General features: G+C 44.0%; 3 protein-coding genes across 7 annotated transcripts; 2 read left to right on the top strand and 1 right to left on the bottom strand.

Annotated features, from left to right (window-relative positions):
• Positions 1-674: 674 nt before the first annotated feature.
• On the top strand, positions 675-11,565 carry LOC106746779 (breast cancer anti-estrogen resistance protein 3). 3 transcript variants are annotated; one of them, XM_014623789.1, is made up of 7 exons: positions 675-897; positions 4,564-4,789; positions 7,437-7,551; positions 8,314-8,553; positions 8,981-10,136; positions 10,274-10,576; positions 10,795-11,565. In XM_014623789.1, exons 1-7 carry the CDS (start codon positions 855-857, stop codon positions 11,124-11,126), a joined length of 2,415 nt encoding a protein of 804 aa, XP_014479275.1. In that variant the 5' UTR covers positions 675-854; the 3' UTR covers positions 11,127-11,565. The 3 variants fall into 3 exon arrangements, with proteins under 3 accessions (XP_014479275.1, XP_014479277.1, XP_014479276.1); XM_014623791.1 differs by lacking the exon at positions 675-897 and adding an exon at positions 993-2,293; XM_014623790.1 differs by lacking the exon at positions 675-897 and adding an exon at positions 3,094-4,024.
• A 1,299-nt stretch (positions 11,566-12,864) lies between these two features.
• Positions 12,865-15,378, top strand: LOC106746854 (protein phosphatase inhibitor 2-like). 2 transcript variants are annotated; one of them, XM_014623945.1, is made up of 5 exons: positions 12,865-13,106; positions 13,604-13,774; positions 13,894-13,979; positions 14,038-14,154; positions 14,778-15,378. In XM_014623945.1, exons 1-5 carry the CDS (start codon positions 13,027-13,029, stop codon positions 14,930-14,932), a joined length of 609 nt encoding a protein of 202 aa, XP_014479431.1. In that variant the 5' UTR covers positions 12,865-13,026; the 3' UTR covers positions 14,933-15,378. The 2 variants fall into 2 exon arrangements, with proteins under 2 accessions (XP_014479431.1, XP_014479432.1); XM_014623946.1 differs by lacking the exon at positions 14,778-15,378 and having other exon boundaries at positions 12,870-13,106; positions 14,038-14,271.
• On the bottom strand, positions 14,875-17,261 carry LOC106746853 (tRNA pseudouridine(38/39) synthase). Of its 2 annotated transcripts, none has more exons than XM_014623944.1 (6): positions 16,917-17,261; positions 16,706-16,839; positions 16,071-16,636; positions 15,709-15,871; positions 15,486-15,622; positions 14,875-15,043 (listed from the first exon to the last, which is right to left on the bottom strand). In XM_014623944.1, exons 1-6 carry the CDS (start codon positions 16,989-16,991, stop codon positions 14,970-14,972), a joined length of 1,149 nt encoding a protein of 382 aa, XP_014479430.1. In that variant the 5' UTR covers positions 16,992-17,261; the 3' UTR covers positions 14,875-14,969. The 2 variants fall into 2 exon arrangements, with proteins under 2 accessions (XP_014479430.1, XP_014479429.1); XM_014623943.1 differs by having other exon boundaries at positions 15,709-16,000; positions 16,917-17,260.
• Positions 17,262-18,836: the final 1,575 nt, after the last annotated feature.

The raw sequence follows: 18,836 nt of genomic DNA, 5'->3' as shown, positions 1-18,836 counted from the left end.
AAGATGCCAATCGTCGTTGAAAATACCAACGACATTGCCAAGATTATAACGCGAGTCGAGATATGTAAGAGATGAATATTGTTTCATTAATTGATAAATAAATAACAGACCTGTGAAGAGTAGCGCGCGACGTGTGTTAAGTTCAATTAAATTACTACGATAGTAATTAACGGTGTAAAATTGTCGTAGAGCTCGAATTAAAATTAAACTCCACATCCGCGAGGTAGCGACAAGGATTTTCAACTGTTTCAGCTGTAATTCCGAATTCATAAAAAAGAATAATATCTAAGAGCGCATCTCGCGTGACTTGCTGCGATATTTTCCTCCCTTTTATCTACGCTGCATTCTGCCCGACCCCGGAGATTCGAGGATATATAAATTTGAATAGCCAGATAATCGAAAACCGTCGCACACTACATAGAACGGCAGTGTGTCGTTTGTTAAAAGGTGGTCGTCTCTGCCGCTCGCTGTTCTCGTTCCCTCCTCCTTTTACCATGAGCTATCCCTCTTCGAGCCCAGTTGTATCATATCACTCATTCTCTCTCCGTCCCTCCGTCGTCCCTTTCTCTCTCACTCCTACCAGCCCGCCCCTCTCGTTGCTGGTCACGTTCTCCTTCTCCAACAACCGCCACTTGCGTGTCGGTCTGGTCCCTTCTTCTGCTGTGTTTGCGCTCAGTTAGTTCGGTATCGCATTATGCTACGGTCACACCGCGTCGCACGGTACTACAGCCGTACCGTGTCAGTGCATTCGAACCGTGGTCACCGCGATTGCAGTGCACCTACCTGGGAAAATACCACACGGCGGGATCCTTGCGACGCGAACGGGCAAGCGCTGGCATGCGGCTGACGGGAAAATGGGGAAAACCGCGAGCAAACTGAAGTCACGAAGAAGCCAAAGTCAGTGCCACACTTCTACCTACGTGTCCGCCACGATATCACCTCCTTTTTGCGTGTCATATAGAACGACCCGTTTTACCTTTCCTATCTGGTAGGAAACTCCGATAGGCGAAACATCTGCGATATCGAAGATCCGAACGAGATGCGTATTTACGGCGGAGTGTACGGACGGAGAAAGCGATATGTTGAAAATTTCGTTACGCAATACGGGAGACGTTAGCGAATGGGTTTTTTTTATTTTGAAATCTCACATAGCGACGAAGGTGAAAGAATGTTAATTAATTCGAGTATCAGATATCTCCAGTGAGGGAAAGGCGACAGAGCGCGTCGCGCCGGTGACGTACGCACGCGGATCGGTCGCGGAGACACACGTGTGCGCTTCGCTTAACTACGCGCGGCGTTATGACCGTCGAAGGCAGGCGCAGAACCGCGAATATCTAAAGCGTAACGCAATTGTTACAAGTTACGTAAAATCCAGCACGCAACGATGCACACACGTAGTCGGAGACATAATTGCTGCGTCAGAGTGAATCAAACTGAATCACTACGCAGTACAACCGCATAAAAGCCAGAAATAACCGTGATTACCGTTCAAACGATCACGCTCTCTATCGTCCCTCTCTTTCTCTCCCTTTTTCATGAAAAATTCTAAAATTGACTCATAAATCGTGGAATTGTAGAGGCGAAAATTAAGTTAGCTGTTCTTTTAATTAACGAGAAAGTTAAAGGACGAGCGACGAAAAACTCGATAAGTAAACGGGCTGTATCGAAGTAACGAACATTTATCGAGCGACGCCCACGGCTCGATCAGTGGGCGAACACGCGCAAGACACGTGTAGCGAAGTCTCGTTCTCCTGGATTCAATTATCCAGTCGAGGTTTGAAGCAGGCTCTATGGGGACGTGACGCAATGACTGTCGTCCAGGAAGAGATCGATGGATCCGCGTTTGGATCGCGTCACGCCTGGGGGCCAAGCCGCGTCGAAAAATTGCGAAACGCCGAGCGGCGTTTAATTGGTGCAGCGGAATCGCGACGGCACCCACGACTTGACGCGCATCACATTCACGTGATGTCGCATGTTCGCGGTGAAAGTAGAACTTTTCGCGCTCCATCCGCGGCACAATTCGCGAGGTGTTGCGCGCAAAACTGCATTTGCCGGTAATATCACGAGATATTATCATCTTACACGACAGACGACAGAGTGTACATTTCTCGCGCGCGGCGCCAATCTGCAAACTGAAAATCTCGATAAGCGGCCTCGACGGCTTCGGTTGTCTTTCTTCGGCGCAGGTACGTGGCGCGATTGAAATTCCTGTCGTGCGGCAAGCACGCATAATTATACGGCGACGAAAGAAACACGGGGGACTTTCTGGACATAGGCTGCAATCGCGTAAAAGGTAAGGTGTACTTTTCCAACGGAGTGGCTCGACGTTCAAAAGTATATACAGGATACCCAGGTCTGACAGACTCATTTTCGTCGACGATTTTTTCCTTCCACCAATTGAAAGCCTATTTTTCCTTAACGGAAATATACTTGTGGTATGCCGGAAGGTCTATTCTTGTCTTAGGACGTAAACGAAAATTACATTCCACTCCATTATCGAACTATTATCACAAGGGGGAAAAGGGAACAGCATCCGGTCGGGTGTTGGAATAACTTGGCTTTTTTCGGCAGACGAGCAAAAAGCATAGATAGAAGCGGAACGTTATCAGAAAGGCTCGGGTGATTAAATATTTAACTTGACTTATCTCCATCACTGCCGATGCTACCGTGCCATATGTTATTTCAATGCATAACAACGCAAAATGACGTAAATTTTATTTTTTTTCCTTGAACAGATTGTTCGCAATACGGTCACACTCGCGCAAGATTCTCAATCAATATATTCCGGTTGTCCTTCCAGTCGGTTTTTATCATTCGTGCAACGTCAACGTACTTCGCGAGCGTATCGACGATTCGCGCTTTCCAAGCCAAATGCATTCTTATCGTATTTCACAGCATAAAATTAAATGTCTGCCTATTAGTTTTTAATACCGTGATTTTTAATGCCGTTTTTCATAAAAATCTTATTTTCAGTTTAGGAGATATTAAAAGTAGAAATTAAAAATAGTACGCTCATCTCAAGGAACATGTATAAAAAGTATCAACTTTAGTTACAAATATCTCAGCTTTCAAATGGTCAATCTTTTTTCTAATTGCACGAGCAATGAGTTAGATAATATTTCCATATGCACGCAATGTAAATTTCACCGAATTCTTATCAAACTCATTCCACGCGTTCCATCCTTATAATCTCCTTTAAAGTCGAATAGCTTTCGACTCAGGCTCTGAATTTCCGTCAAACTTTCATTGTCGCTTTTAAACGTAATGAAGATTAATTTGTAAATTTTTCATAATTTTTTCATTATTCTGACTTACGAATAATCCTTAAATTAGATTTGGCACGATTTTAGCGATGCGTAATTTCATCAAAAACAATTCAGAACTCGGAAAATGTCGCAGAAGTGAAATCGCACGCACACTTTAACTATATCATACCTTTTCGGGTCGATACCGCCTCTCCGAGCGTCGCATAGTTATCTCTGGCAAACGACGACCTTATCACCGTCGTCAGGTATTATGTTCGCTCACGGAGGAACGAAGAGAAATGCAGGAGGAAAGAGACGCGGGGAGAGCCGAGAGATGGCGGAGGCAAGGGGGGAACGAGTAGGTAAACGCGACGAGTGGAAAGATGAGGGTGGGACGGAGAGAGGTGGACGAGTGGATGGAGGATAAGAGAGAGAGAGGGACCCGAGGCAGCTCCACACACCTGCATTCCACTACTCCGCTTTTTCAAACGCGAACAAGCCGCTGGTATCGGGAGACCGACTATGTTCGCGGTGCACTCAAGTTCGACGTGCGTGTGCGCCGATAATCGCGAAAGTGGGAAACGCGTTTAACTTTCCGCGCTCGCAGTGGCGATCCGGTCGTGATTTCGTCGAGGCTGAAAATCACGCCGAGGGATACGCGCGAGTCGAATGCATCGATGATAAACGTGATATAACCGCCGCGGCGGACGAACGCGCGGGATCGCGTCACGATCGAAAAATGGAATCGGTGAAACTGGGAAATCACAGCGGGAGCCCGCGTGAGTATATGTCGAGGAAAGTACGCGTGTACTTTTCACACGTGTCACACGCTGAACGGAGATATACTCGCGAGTGAAAATGTCAGTCCGTGCGGCGTAACGTTTGTTGTTACTGCGTAAAATCCGTATCGGACACGATCGACCTATATCTATCGGTGCAGCGATCGCGGGCGAAAACTACCGGTCTCGAGACCGGGGATCGTGATAAAGAGAAAAATTATGCTCGGGAATAAGCGAGAGCTTAAAGGAGAAAACGAATACGCAACTCGTTCTCGCTTCACGACGACGAAACCGCTTTCATCTGCGTGCCTGTTCACTTCGCCGTCGAATATGCATGTTTATTGGTTTACCATCCGGTGTCCGAGCGAATTATAGTCCGTTCATCTGTCGTCCGTCACGTGCTAATTACACAGTGCACCGACAAATTTCGCGTTACTAAACCGTCCTCCTCGCGTCCGCGTCATGTGTATATACTTGTACGCTTAATCCGGCAACGACACGACCACTTTACTACGCAAATTTCTTTACGGCACATTCAGGCATAGCATGGAGCTTTCGATTCCCATCTATGGGTACTCTGCAGAACTTAGGTACCAGCGGCCGACGACGCAAACGAGACGGTGGCTTGGTATCGTCGGATTCGTGTAAGGACCTTCGCCAGAAGAGACACACGATACACCTGCAGCCGGAAGTGATTGTTCAGAAGGAGCCCTGCCTGATCGTGACTCCGCCGTCACCTGATAATCTCGCCGGGAGCAGGCCGGGGTATGTGTAAAGCATCGAAGTGTCGACGGAACACTACGTCAATTTCCTTATCTGAGTGACGATGATATCAATGATACTTTGTGCGACGAAGGTGCAAACGACGTGACCAATCGTTGTCGATCGATCGATAAAATTATGTTTAGAGTTTATCAACCTCGACGTGTACGCCTATTTACACGTGTTTCTTTGACGAGTTCTCTGAGTTATCAGGTTCTTACGAATTATTTCACTATCTTCTCGGGCTGCTGAGTAAAGGGATCGAGAGATTAAGAACACGAGTACGTCGAGCGCGAATACAAAGAAGCCACGGAACGAGAAGCGCGAGTAAACTTGAATAGGGAATTAGATACCGCAACGGGGACACGGTCTCTCGCTGAAGTCGAAGATCCGAAGTTATAACTTATGAATTAGCCCCTTTTGAGGGTACGTCGGAATACCGGTATGAGAATATAATGGGCCCGGCGGCTCTCGAACCGGTTTCCCTCGATCTCTGCCTTCAGAATGATGAGCCCGACTTTCTTGCCGGCTACGAACGATTGGCCGACCGATCGACCGACCGACCGACCGATCGACCGAACCGGTGAACGACGGGAATTCCGTAACGAGGAAATAAAAGTGGAAAATTGCGAGCGGTCACCTGTCACCGAGCAGCTCGTCGCGATCTCCCGCTAACGTCTCGTGTATTTCGCCCGAAAAAAAAAAGTACGCCTCGCTGCGACTTCCAACGTTATCGTGACGATCGGCGGGACCGGAGAAGCCTATCGGTCATTCTTAAAGCACAGCTCTTGGTTAAACGTGACGTAATCGTGATACTCCAGTGTGAAATCTTTAAGTGACGTTACTCGTAATGCAAGCGCGGGGACCGCGTGTCCCTCGGGCGCTCTCAAGATACGGTCCGATGTGAGTGTGCAACGATCATCAGCGTGGCGACGATCTTGGCGAATGTCACATCGCGAGATCCCAAGACGGTAACAATTACAATCCGCTGGAAGACGAGTGATTTCGTGTGACGTCGCTTCCTTGAATAATATTCTCGCGACCTATCGACAGGAGACCGCCTTTTCTATCGTTCCTTTCGCTGCTCTTTTAATTACATCGAATTATTACCGTAAAGTCCTGATGAATTTTAATATTAAATATTACTAAACATAATCATAAACTAAGATATATACGAGACACGTGAAACTGTCGTTAATGAATTTAGCATTGTCGTTTATGTGGCACAGAATTGTCGCAAAAATTGTACCCTTCCGAATTACAATTACATGAAAAAAATATTTTGCTGACACAGAAGATCTCTCAATTACTATGCGGACAGTAAAAAGATTTGTTAAGTAACATTAATTGCTAATTACTGGATATATAAACAGCAAAATAATTTGGTTATGCTAATTAAACGTTTTGCTGCAACGTTAAAATTATTTTGTCCGTGTAACAAATCTTTCTCCTGTCCGCACAATAACTGAGAAATTTGCCGTGCCAGCAAAATATTTTTTTCCGCGCAGAAAATTGCAAAAAATAATTCGTACTCGAAATTCATCCCCTGTGCAAGCCGGTTCGATATCACCGGTGCATCTCGATGACGCCGCTTATCGAACGTTTTCCGGCGACGCAAGCGCGCGTGTTGGCCATCGACCCCTTCCCTCCCTCTCTATCCGTCCCTGCCCTGCACGCAGCCCCGAAGAGATCAATAACCCCCATATCTACGGAGCACCCTCGAAAGCAACAAAAGGGAACGATGCACTTTTTAGCCGATCTAGCATCGTGTCGAGAAACGCGAGATGCAATGTGAGAGAAGTCTATGATCGACGCGTGCAATCGTCTTGATATCGCTCGGTGTCAAAGCCACTCGACGCACCCAATGGAAAGGGCCAGTGTGGGTGAAAACGACGAGGGCGATAACGTCGCAGTGGTGTATCAATGTTTCGCGGATCACGTGGTAATAGTAGACGCTGTATCCATCGCGTCAAATTTGTTCACTCGCGTACGCACGACGATCGAAAGTAAGTGAGAGCGGACTAAAGTAGCTCGAAGGTAAAAATCAACGTTTGTCGATCTTGCGAATTGATTGGCGACTTAACTGAGGACGCGCTTCAACGTTATCGCGTGAGCAACATCGTTATTTTTCACTCACCCGTTATCTACCGTATGTTCCCTCGCGTCACAAGACCAGCTCCATCGAATTTAACTCGCGCGCGGTAATTGCCGGCAGCGCGTACGGACGGACAAAGGGAGTCGGGAGCGGGAAGAAAATATTTCCCTTGGCACGCGTAACAGATTCTCTTCCTCGCTCTTCTGTGCACGCGAGCCCGCTGTCTCTCTCATTTTCCCCTCCCCCTCGAACACTCCGTCTCGTTCCTTCCTACGCGTTTTCCGCGATCTATTAATAACACCCGGTGGCACCCCGCGACACCCTCTGAAAATACGGTCCTGCCTCGAGCCGGCTCGCGCTGATCAGTGGGGTGCGCGCTCTCCGAGACTCGAGAGTACGGTCAAACCCTATTCGCCCGTTCCGAGTGCCGCACGAAGCTCTCCTTCTGCACGAAGGATTCGAAATCCATGAAAATGGGAGAGAACTCTCGTCGGAGGTCACCCCCCGCCCAGCCGCGAGATGTGAAAGGTTGAGAGGGTTTCGTTCCGATCGTAGGACACCGGTGGAAGACGACAGCGCGAGGGAGAATCGCCACGCATGTCCTCGGAGTGAGCGGGAGTCGCCCTCGACGAAGGCACCGGAGAGCAACAACAACCAATCCCCGTCAATGGTGAGCAATTTACCATATTCGATTCTCGATCAAACGCTTAATGGTACGTTCGAACACAGTGACGTCGGATTAATTAAATCCGGGACGAGATCTTCGTGAGAACTTCCGCGCGCTCGTTAGTTGTAATCATCGATCTCAATTGACATCACGCATTTGTGTGACTCCTAAATTACCAATGGAGAACGTGTCTATGAAAGATCCGCCAGAGATCTGGAACACCCTGTATATACACGAAGAGTCTCTCGTGCTCGTATAAACGCCTAATTGTAGATTTAAGTCGTCGAAATTGACAACGAGCGATTTTTCGTCGCGCGATACCGAAGGAGCGATTAAAGAGTGCGATACACTCGAGCACAAACGCTGATGAGTTGTGCGATAGTCGAGCTACTCGGCTCGATGACGAGTTGCAGACGCTCCATACGACTTTGTGACAAGAGACTCAAGGCTGCTCTTGTTAAGCCAATCTTGGCTAGACTACCGCCTCTCTCTCACTCTCTCTCTCTTTCTCTTTCTCTCGCGTGCATTGATTGCTACAATTGTTTCATATGGGACGCTTCGCACGATATCTCATCGTTACTGCTCTCGCTCTTATTCCGAGTAATTAATTGGCGATACGAGAGAGGAGGTATCGGTGACGGCGCGATATGTGCGTCGGTTTCGTGACACAGCGGTGACTCATCTTTCATACGCGAACGCATCGACGGGCACGCGGTGATTCGCACGGAGGAAGCGACATTTGATCGGAATTTCAATTGATCGCAGGAGCCACCCGAGGAGTCTACTCGCAAGCTCCTGGAGAGAGAACTGCGGCTTCTCGATCCGCGGGATCTACGATCGCACGCATGGTACCACGGCAGCACGCTGCGCGGCGGTCGAAAAGGCGCGGAGGCGGAAGTGCCGAATGATGGGGACTTCTTGGTGCGCGATTGCGCCTCCCAGCCCGGCAACTACGTTCTGACCGTACGATGGAAAGGCCAACCGCTTCATTTCGTCATCAATCGGGTGAGCTGCGACGATTAATCAGGACCGAGGGAGACCGACTCACGGCTATATCGGAGGAGCTCCATCGTTATTTTATGTCTCACGTTTTCATCTCGAAAAGATAGAGCGCGATCTTCCGGCTGCAAGATCGGTAGACGTTCCTTTCAATTTGTTTTCCTACTTGATAATCCCAGTGTGAGTCGAAACCCGATCGAAAATACAAGCAATCGTCCTTTAACTTAAGATTCTTCTGTATTATAAAATTACGAGCTTTCCTCAACGCTGACATAATCCGACCGTAGATCCATTTATATCGAAGAACCTGTTTGCTCGATGATACAATGAAACGCTCGTCTAACCACGTTCAACTGCGATTAACGCGAATACGCGAAAACGACGCTTGACGTTCGTTGGGGCTCTCTTAAATCCGTATTCTGTCGTCCGAAAGGTTGTGATCCAACCGGACACGGTGTACGAGAGGGCACAGTACCAGTTCGAGGACGAGGCCTTCGACACAGTCGCCGACTTGATCACTTTCTACGTCGGCAGCGGCCGGCCGATTAGCCAGGCGAGCGGGGCACGTATCGTCACTCCGAAGCCCAGAACAGTCCCGTTGACGTGCGTCGCCGCGCCCACGAGTAATCAGCACTGCTCTAGTCCTTCATCGTCCTCTCTGTCCACCGGCTCGCCGCCTCGTCTGCCCAGGAAACAGCAACGCAGTCACTCGCTGACGGCTCAGCACCACGGCATCGACCAGCACGCCGCGCGAGAAGGCAATCAGCAACAAACAGCACCGCAGTTACCCATCCAATCCAGTACTCTACCGCGAGTACCGCCCATTCAGAACCAACCGCCTTCCTGTTCCCTGTCCCTCGGCCGGCAGAAAATCACCCGGGTGATATCAGACCCGGCGTTGCAGCAGCAGCAGCAACAACCGCCGAGCCTGAATCACCAGAATATCCTGAGCACCGCGCCACCCAAGCCTCCCAGAGTACCTTACGTGCCGAACCACCAGCATCATCATCACCACCATCACCATCACCACCATCATCATCATCAAGGCTACCAAGCCTCCGGCAGTGACAGCGGCAATGGGTCCGGCGACAGCGAGTTCGAGACCAACAACTCCGGTGGCGCCAGCAACCCGTCCTCCTCGATGCCGATCAAGGGCGTGGTGATACGCAGCCACTACAACACCAGCAACGACGGTACCAATGGCAACAACGGTAGCGAGTACGAGCTGTCCGCGGAGGAGCAGCTGGTCGTTGCCGCACCGTCGCTGGAGATCACCACGATGCTCGACATCGAGGGTTTCACCACGTTGCTGTTGCCTGCCGGCGAGCACAGACCTCTCGACCCGACCGCCCTCAGAGGAGTCTCAGGGATGCTGCTGGACTCGGCGCCGCGAGTACTCGCTTCCCATCTCACGCGAATCGACCTCGAGGTTGCGCTTCAGCCGGGAACGGGGAACAGGAGCGGACTGAGCGGCATCGAGCTCGCGACCTTGCCGCACGGTAGGCAGGCCAGAATCGATCTGATCGAGAGGTCGGAATGCCTGAAGCTGCTGGTGGCGGTCACCGTGTTAGCCGGCGCCACGGCTATAGGTACGGAGTCGTTGAAAACATTTCTTCTCTTCTCTCTCTCTCTTTCTCTCCCTCTCTTTAACAAAAACCGTGGATGGGCCACTTCTTTTTGTTATGTAGACTTTTTTAAGTGAAAGCGGTGATGGTTAATGTTGCAGAAAGAGCGGCCACCATCAGCAAATGGATCAAAGTGGCAATCGACACCAAGACCGCTCTCGGCAATCTCTACGGCTTCTGCGGCGTGATGCTCGGTCTATGCCTGCCGCAAATTCAAAGGCTCGCCAACACGTGGCACCTGCTGCGTCAGAAACACACGGACGAAGCTTTCAGCTTCGAGGCGAAGCTCAGACCTACTCTGCGAGCTATGAATGAGTGTACCAATCCCCAGGCACCCAACACTACGCTCCCGCATCTCCTGCCGATCGCTTTACTCGGCGAACGTGGACCCGAAGACGTTTTAGGTGAGTACACGGCAAGTCGTCGAAAGTAACGAAGGAAATTTGTGAGAAAAATAACGAATCGAGCAAGTCAACTACATCCTCGTTCTTGCTCGCGAATTCACTACGAATCTTTCGCCCTCTATCTTCGTTATCTTGATCGCACATATTCCTTGACGCGATCTTTCATCGTATCCCTTCAAATGATGTTTATCCTAAGCTATACCTTGGATCATTCATAGGTACCGTGGCGCCTTCCGGACTCGCCGCAGCGATTCTTTCGCCTTGGGAGAACTCCGCGCCCGATTGCGGCCTGTCAATCGTCTGGTCGCACCTCGAAGCCGCTCGCAAGCTGGCCGAGAGCCTGCCGCTCTTCCGCAGGAACGCGGAGATCGCCCTGGAAGGCTGCCGAAGCGACGAGCTGCTGTCCGACGCCTTTCGCACCGAGTTTCACATCAAGTTCCTGTGGGGTAGCCGCGGTGCCACCGTCGCCCCGGAGGAGCGTCACCTCAAGTTCACCCAGGTCTTAGACGCGATGTACGACAAATGCGCGGCCAGCGAGGTGACCGCTTAAAAGACGACGCGAGGAATTTCCAAGTCTACCATCCCACAGAATCCATCACCAGGGGGAAACGTTCGGAAGAGACACACACTCTTCCCCGGTCTCTCGTAATTCCCGTATGCGAACGCGACAGCAGGGCGCGAGAAATCAAAAGAATATCCCATACGTTAATAAAGCGGCCTCATCTAATCGCTAACTACTGATGTAATCTCGAATCGTGTAATATCGTAGAGCATATCTCAAGAATATCAAACGTTCTTCCACCTGAACCCAACGCTTGTCCCGACTAGCACCAGCGAATGTGCTCCAAAGAATCGTGATCGAGATGTTCGATCGAAACCTACCTTTACCGTCAAAGTACTTAACTTTAATTGACAGTATCATTCGATAATGTTACGTTATAAGTGTTGTTCATATATTTGTTCATACTTAATATACAAATTGGAAAAGCGCCTCTTGTTTTATTTTCGCCATTAACGAGATATTTTATTGAATATTATGAACATCAATTAGGAGCCAGTTAGACTACAATTAGGAGCTGGAAGCTTTTGAGAAATGATCCTTCTTGATCGTTTTAATAATTAATAATGCGAGAGCCGTGTGAAAGTTGATTTCAATATTTTGCTTTACGTTCGATCTACCATATAACTATGATGAAGGAACACGACTTTGTTTAGGATCAGAAGAATGGTTTAATAATTATTGTTTCTACTGACCGGTGAATCATTCATGTATGGTTACGTGAAAAAGAAGTAGCCATTAATAGAAAACGAAATCAAGTCGACATTTTCGTTCTTACGGTCGAAAAACACGATCATTATGCGTTGATCGATGCTGAATGTATTATAACATAAAAATAGGGAAAGTTCGTATAAAATAAACTAACCTTATCTTTGACTCAAATTCTTACGATTTTCGGAACGACAGTCGGGATGTTCTTTAGGAAGGAATGCTGGAGGTGAAAGCAGCCGCAATATTCCGAAGATCTTTCGCTTCTTTCAACACCCTGTGCAAAAGTAATTATTTCGTTAAACATTTACGTCAATATAAGCTGAAATATCGAATTGATGAAACTCGTTTGGTTTCGCGAAATTTCAGTTCGGACGCCGTGAAATATATCGCAGCAATCTTTACGTTTCTTCGCGGGTAATCAGAACGCAGCAAACAATACAAGATATTTTTTCATTCCAGGAAATTGAGCTTACCAAAAATATGTCGGTTTCGACCCCTGATACAGCTAGATTAATCGGATTAAGACATTTTTACGGAGCGACGGTTAAACGTTCAACGCGAGAGTTATTCAACTGACAAACATGGCGCACGTTTATCTCAAGTCGAAGTTGCCGAAGCGCGGCAAACGGCAAACTATCTGGCGCCATCTACCAGTGTTGCGAGAAACTGACTTGAACTTTATTATCAAGTAGTACAACTCAACGGCGGATCAAACGTTCCTTTCGTTTTAAAATAATGACTTTGCAACAAATAAGAACACATTTCATATTGAAAGAACATAATTATTAATCAGAGAGTTTTTACTTCCAAATAGTAAATGCGACGGTGGAGCAGAACTTTCTATTCTTGCAACACGACCAACAGCGGTCCGGATAAACTTACGTCTGTATTTTCCAATGAGAAAATACCTTTCTAAAAGACTGTCTGCATAAAGGATAATAAGAATTAGTCCAACTTAAAGTGAATATCGAAAACGTGATCGATCCTTACGCAAAGAGGAATCGAACATCGATTAATCGGCCGAACCCCTACTTCCGGCGTTGAGGAGCGCGTGAAGATGTACTCAGAGTGACTGACACTCAGCAAGACAGGTTACTCGGCCGGTGCGAAATTCGATAGTAAACATGCAACCGCGGCATTATCGCAGTGAGTGACCGTTGTTGTAGCACACGCGATTATAATGGCAGAGCACCTGTCGAAACGGCCTTCTAAAGGAATCCTAAAGACGTCCAGCAGTTTTGATAATCCAGAGGCGCCTAGGTGAGGAGAGATGCTAATTGAATTTCGATGTGTAAAAATAGAGATGCGTGCATCACTCGTTCTGGTATAACGTTATCGAGATCGTCTTACACGCGACACAACACCCGTAATTGTTCGGCCTTCACAAGAACATCGCGATAACTAGGGATTTCATGCGTACCTTTTGGCGAATTTCGTATGAGGTAGAAAAGCGCAATCACCGAAATAACTTTTTGATATGCATGCTCGGTCGATAGTTGGACTTTTTGTTGTTGCACGTCGTGTTACAAATGGGTGTGTATGCGAGTTTAGAGAGAGATTTTCTCTCGAAAATATTTCTTATATGTATATAATTCAAGGATGATGGAAGAAATTGTAAAAACACCAACGTAAGAATATTCGCAGAAAATAAGTCACTGTTAGCCAGCATGACTTAACAAGTTCTATTTTTAAAGTGTAATAATGCGAGTGCTATTTTTTTTTTCTTGAAATTACCTATTACACCGACGGATCTGTAGACCAAGTAAAGAGACAAAATGGGACGAAATGAATATTATCGCCACCCTTCATCCTCCTGACAAGGATTACGGACATATGAAAATCGAAGAACCGAAAACCCCGTATAATTTTGAGGGCCTTCAAAATGAACATGAATTTGATCAATTAGACGCCAGTGCCATTGCAGCAAAGTAAGTGGATATATAGTAACTACGTTTCATATAAATTTTAATTTTTAATGTATGATAAGTACAGCCTATTATGTAATAGTAATCATACAAAATTCATTCACCTGATTATTAAAACTTAGATTAGCCGGAAGTAGCAAGCCGAAAATTTTTGAAGAATCCCAAGAAGAGGAGGAGGAAGAAGAAGAGGAAACTCCTGAACAAAGAGGTAAGATGAAATATTTCTACAAACAAATCATCTCTTACATTAATGAATGATATTTTAGAAAAGAGGAGAGTTTTCGAGGCAAAGAGAAAAGGTCACTATCGAGAATGGCATGCTGTACAAGAGGCGAGAAAACAACTTTTAGAGCAAGATGAAGAAGATGAGGATGAAGAAGATGGTGAGGATAAAAATAACGAGGAAAATTCTTCGGACGAAGAGAACAATTTTGACACTCGTTACAAATGCATGCCGTCCTGTGATAGAAGCGAAAAGAAATAAACGAAAATAATGATTAGTGACGTTATTTTATAAATCGTCCATCGTAATCATAATTTTGCGCCGACGTCTATCTAACCGTTTATCGCTGTTTTAACCGAAGTACATCGAGCTGCAGGAAAAATGTCTTACATTTAAACGCCCAAACATCAAATCCCGCATCTTAATCATGTACATATAGCTCTATTAGTTTCATTCTCTGTAAATAAATATTTCAGCAACTTGATTGTTTAGAATAAACTGCTGGTAGACTTTTCTAGCATTAGATAAAGTAACAGTGATAATGTGTCCGCGAAACAACTACTAATTTAGCTCAATACTAATAAGCTATGCACAAAAAACCCGTCGAGTTTAATGAACGTGATGTTTGTTTACTTAGATGTATCTTTATATAGGTCGCGACTTGTAGAAGCTTCGCTCATTGTTCCGCGTACATTGTTAACAGGCCTATTGACATTATCTTATAGTGCCGGCTCATAGCGATGTTACCATGAAATTTATTCTTTTGGAAGAAAAAATTTACAGGGCTGAGGATTCTTGATCGTTCGATCAAAATTCGACGAACAATAAAGGCTGAACGAAGCGCTCCCACAAATAGCAAGAGAGATATCGAGACGCCATATGTAATATTTACTTACAGTAAGAAACGTGTGTATTTAAACGTGTTAGTATATGTTTAATACATTACAAACTCTGCATTAGCGTAGTATGCATACATTACACAACATTGGAATGCACGACCTCGAATTTACGTTTCTTCTCATAATGTTTGATTTTATTTTCCAAACTTTCTGTAAAAGAAAATAGCGTAGATTATACATAAGTAGACGTAAAAAAAGAAACTATCAGTTTGTACTAAATGAGCTACATCACCTAGTAAATCTTGCTATTTATAAAATGTATATTTAGGAAAGTTATAACGTGTCGAACATAGAAACGTCCAAGTGTGGCGGCAATGTGTTTAGTATAGCAATGTAAAACAAAAGAAAACAATGTTATATGTATCTAATTATCAAAATATTTTGAATGTCTGTATTATATAGTGGAATACAACAGTATTAACAGATCCTGAACGATATACTTGTATGCATGATTCTCAAAGCAAATAAATATAAATTACATATGATTACGTTGTGATCATAAGTGACAAAATAAGTTTTAAATAATGGGTTGAATTTTCGAAGGCATCAGGATTTAAGATTGGGCGTTTTGATAGGATTATCATATACTAACTACACATGTCTCGCTTCATCAATGGTTGATATACTCTTGATTGTGCTCCGCGGAGTAGGCAATCGTTTTGGAAATCAGTACTTTTACAATTGACCATACATTCCAATTCCGATAACATGCTTTTGATCATTGTAGATCTGCATATAATAAAAAAAATATTTTAGTTGCAAACTCAATACTCAAACTTACACCACTACTTATTTATTTTAACTTATATACATACTTGATGGCATTGAGAGCCCAATCTTGCTGTAATATCTTGATAGTGTTTATTAACTCGTTTTCATCAACGAACCATTTTACATCTTTATAATCAGAGAACCAGAGATTCAATGGAACTTCATGAGCCTTATTGTATTGAGGCTTTTGTGGACAGGTTTCGATATCTAGAAGCTGTGAAATTATTTCAGGCTCTTCTTTCCTTTGTCCAACCAGTAATAAAATACCCATTAAACAACGAATTTGATGCCAGAGGAAGGCTTGAGCAGTGATTTCTAGTTCGCATATTTCGTAGCCTTTGAAATAGAAGTAAGATTGAATACATGCCGTCAATTATAGCAAATAATTGAAGAAATTAAAAGATACCTGTGGATCTTTCTACTGACTGATTACTTGTGAAGACCTTCGCATCAATTACTGTTCTCTTAAAATTAGTCACACCATTTGCTACATCCATCTTACAAATGTTACGAAAATCATAATCCCCTATAGCATATTTGACTGCTTTGTCCATGGCATCTATGTCCAAATCACCTCTTGGAAAGAAATACTTGTATTTTCTGTACTTGCAGTCAAATCTCGCGGAAAAATCGAATGGTGCTGGACACCATGCTAAACATCTTATATTAGCTGGCAGCAATCTATTCAATATTTTACAATAAGGTAACTCCTTAGATAAGTTACTTTGTTTCTCAGGCTCCAACTTACTACGTATGTCCAATGAAATCACTTGAGAGAACGAACTGACACCTTTATCAGTTCGTCCACATCGAGAGTAATTTGAGGTTTCACGAGATTCTATGCAACAGCTTTTTAGAAGAGCTGCGAATAAGTGATGTTCAATAGTGTCGTTGCTTTCTTCCTGTACAGTAAAACCATGATAATCCCAGCCGAGATAATATAACTTCAAAAGAATATGCCTTTTATGACATCTACAATTGATATTATGAAATATTACTTGAACAAAAGAAAAGAAGCTGTTAAAAATGTGACACACCTACCGAGAGAAATCAAACGATTTTTGTACTTTTCCAGACATCCCTTTCACTTCTAATTTAGTACCCGTACTTTTTGCAATCAATGCTTTCAGTTGTTCGTTATAAGCTTCTAATTGCATTATTCTATCTATTAATTCCTGTAAACCGGAAATATGCGAATGTAAGGTAAACAATGTAGGAGAAGCATATATTTACATGTTTACAAACACCATACCGATTTATCGAGTAGATCTAGTTCCTCTCTCGTGCTTTTTTTCGTTTTAGCACTCTTTCGCAAAACTTTTGCCATAATAATATCGTTATTATTAACGTTAGGCGTAAGGTATCGGAATCCAGTTGAATTGAACTGATCTTAAAGTAGGAACGTACATACAGGTTATGCCATAAAATATAGGTTATGTTATACTCATTAAAACACGTGCACAATCGTTATCTGTAAAGGCTGTATCCGGCAAACTTGCATAGTTGTATAATGTATGTGCACAGGACTCAATCAATCATGACCTGTGCGGTTATATGACGTCATTTATGTTAGACACTTGATTGGCCGATTTTCCTGGATGCATGCGTATGCGATTACTCAGTTTGTCTCTGGATAAGCCTTAATACGGAAGTGACGACGCATATCCGGTAAGAATAAACGGTCGCCATATTTGCCAGTTGAATATTCCTCGCATTGAACGCTTAACTGTCGCTTAGTCGGTACGGACTCGTTAATCCGTTTAATTCGGTTCTATCAAGGATCGAAACTGATATATATTCGGTGAGTTTAATTTCTCCAAAAGAAGAACTTCATATCATTTGCTATGTTTCGTTTACACACAAATAAACATAAAGTTCGCTACCGAAGTCTGTTATGGCGTTGTTTATCAGAAGCTATCGTCAAAGTTAAATCTCACGAAATTACGCTAGTTTCGATAAATTCAACGTTCTGTCTTATGTTTGTGCCGAGATTAACGGAAACATTCTTTTTGTAACAGAGCATCGAATAAAACGGAAGATCTTCGGACATTACAGTTTTGTTTCGCCACCAGTATTTTCTCCGAAAACAAATCGTTACGTGGAGTCGTTTCGGAAGATTTCGGAAGTCGAAGTCAAAGATAAGGTCAGTGTGTACACGAGTTTTCTCTATTTTTATTAATGTACAATCAGCATCCATTGCGTATAATGATTCTCGATACTTCTGTCGACTAGACAATACTAAATCGCTACAGTTACAATAGTGCAATGCACTCTAACTTGGTTTGACAATTCGGTTTTCTCGAGCGAGAATACGGTAACCGAAGGGTTCGGTTGATTTGCAAGGAGAATTTTTGACCAGAAAACATTCCTGTATATTATATAACATCAAAATATCGAATATCTATCATATAAAAAATTTTTTTCTCAATTTTTCTTCCTTTGATCTCGATTATAAAACAATGTATCCCGAGTTGAAATTTCGTTCTCACGTTAGTTTTGCAAATTTCATTGAATTTGAATTCACGACAATGAAGAATTTCGAAATAAATGATGTTATAAAAGCTGTGTATCTCCCTTTATGCTACGAATTATTACTTGCCATCCTCCCTATTCTCCCTATTAAAGCTTAACGAAGCACTCATTCCAAAATTATTTAATATTCTATTATCTCAATATTCTACCTATGTATTTAATCTTTATTTTTAATTTCAATTAGCAATAATAGCAAAATGTTGATTATATATAACTTACTTAATTGCAGATAGAATATATGTGATAAGCAAATAGTAAATAATTAATATGCCCAGGATGATATGTCTAATTGATATAAAATATCAGCTATATCTTGTTATAATTTCACATTTAACAATGTAAATGTAATATAAAATTATATTTTACATTACATTTATATTATTGAATGTGAAATTGTACCATAGATGTTATGCAAATGATGCTCGGTGTCGACTGGATGAGTAGCTAATGGAATTAAAGCAAAGACATATTTTTTTTTCTAATCTGTTATTCTATTTATCAAACTTAGAAATTTCCATATGATTATAATATTTAAAAGAATTAAGAATAAAAGAATATTTTTTCTTTTTGTATAAAACCAGTACACATAGTTAAAGGTTGATGAATAATCACGAGATTCAAGAAGCTATAATTATTTTTC

The sequence above is a fragment of the Dinoponera quadriceps genome, unplaced genomic scaffold (genome assembly GCF_001313825.1).
Source record: "Dinoponera quadriceps isolate SergipeBrazil2010 unplaced genomic scaffold, ASM131382v1 scaffold1565, whole genome shotgun sequence".
NCBI classification, from domain to species: domain Eukaryota; kingdom Metazoa; phylum Arthropoda; class Insecta; order Hymenoptera; family Formicidae; genus Dinoponera; species Dinoponera quadriceps.
Note: the sequence above shows the minus strand (reverse complement) of the source record. Positions and strands in the feature narration are given on the sequence as shown.

Excerpts from the sequence above, each read along its gene's own strand:
- LOC106746779 (XM_014623789.1), top strand. The coding sequence starts at position 855 with ATGGGGAAAACCGCGAGCAAACTGAAGTCACGAAGAAGCCAAA. Across the intron at positions 4,790-7,436 it reads CTCGCCGGGAGCAGGCCGGG|GACACCGGTGGAAGACGACA; the intron begins GTATGTGTAAAG and ends TTCCGATCGTAG. Across the intron at positions 8,554-8,980 it reads TTCATTTCGTCATCAATCGG|GTTGTGATCCAACCGGACAC; the intron begins GTGAGCTGCGAC and ends GTCGTCCGAAAG.
- LOC106746853 (XM_014623943.1), bottom strand. The coding sequence starts at position 16,991 with ATGGCAAAAGTTTTGCGAAAGAGTGCTAAAACGAAAAAAAGCACGAGA. Across the intron at positions 15,623-15,708 it reads TGGGCTCTCAATGCCATCAA|ATCTACAATGATCAAAAGCA; the intron begins GTATGTATATAA and ends TATTATATGCAG. Across the intron at positions 15,044-15,485 it reads GATGAAGCGAGACATGTGTA|AAAGTTTGGAAAATAAAATC; the intron begins GTTAGTATATGA and ends TTTCTTTTACAG.
- LOC106746854 (XM_014623945.1), top strand. The coding sequence starts at position 13,027 with ATGGCAGAGCACCTGTCGAAACGGCCTTCTAAAGGAATCCTAAAGACG. Across the intron at positions 13,980-14,037 it reads GGAAACTCCTGAACAAAGAG|AAAAGAGGAGAGTTTTCGAG; the intron begins GTAAGATGAAAT and ends ATGATATTTTAG. Across the intron at positions 14,155-14,777 it reads AGATGAGGATGAAGAAGATG|GGCTGAGGATTCTTGATCGT; the intron begins GTGAGGATAAAA and ends AAAAATTTACAG.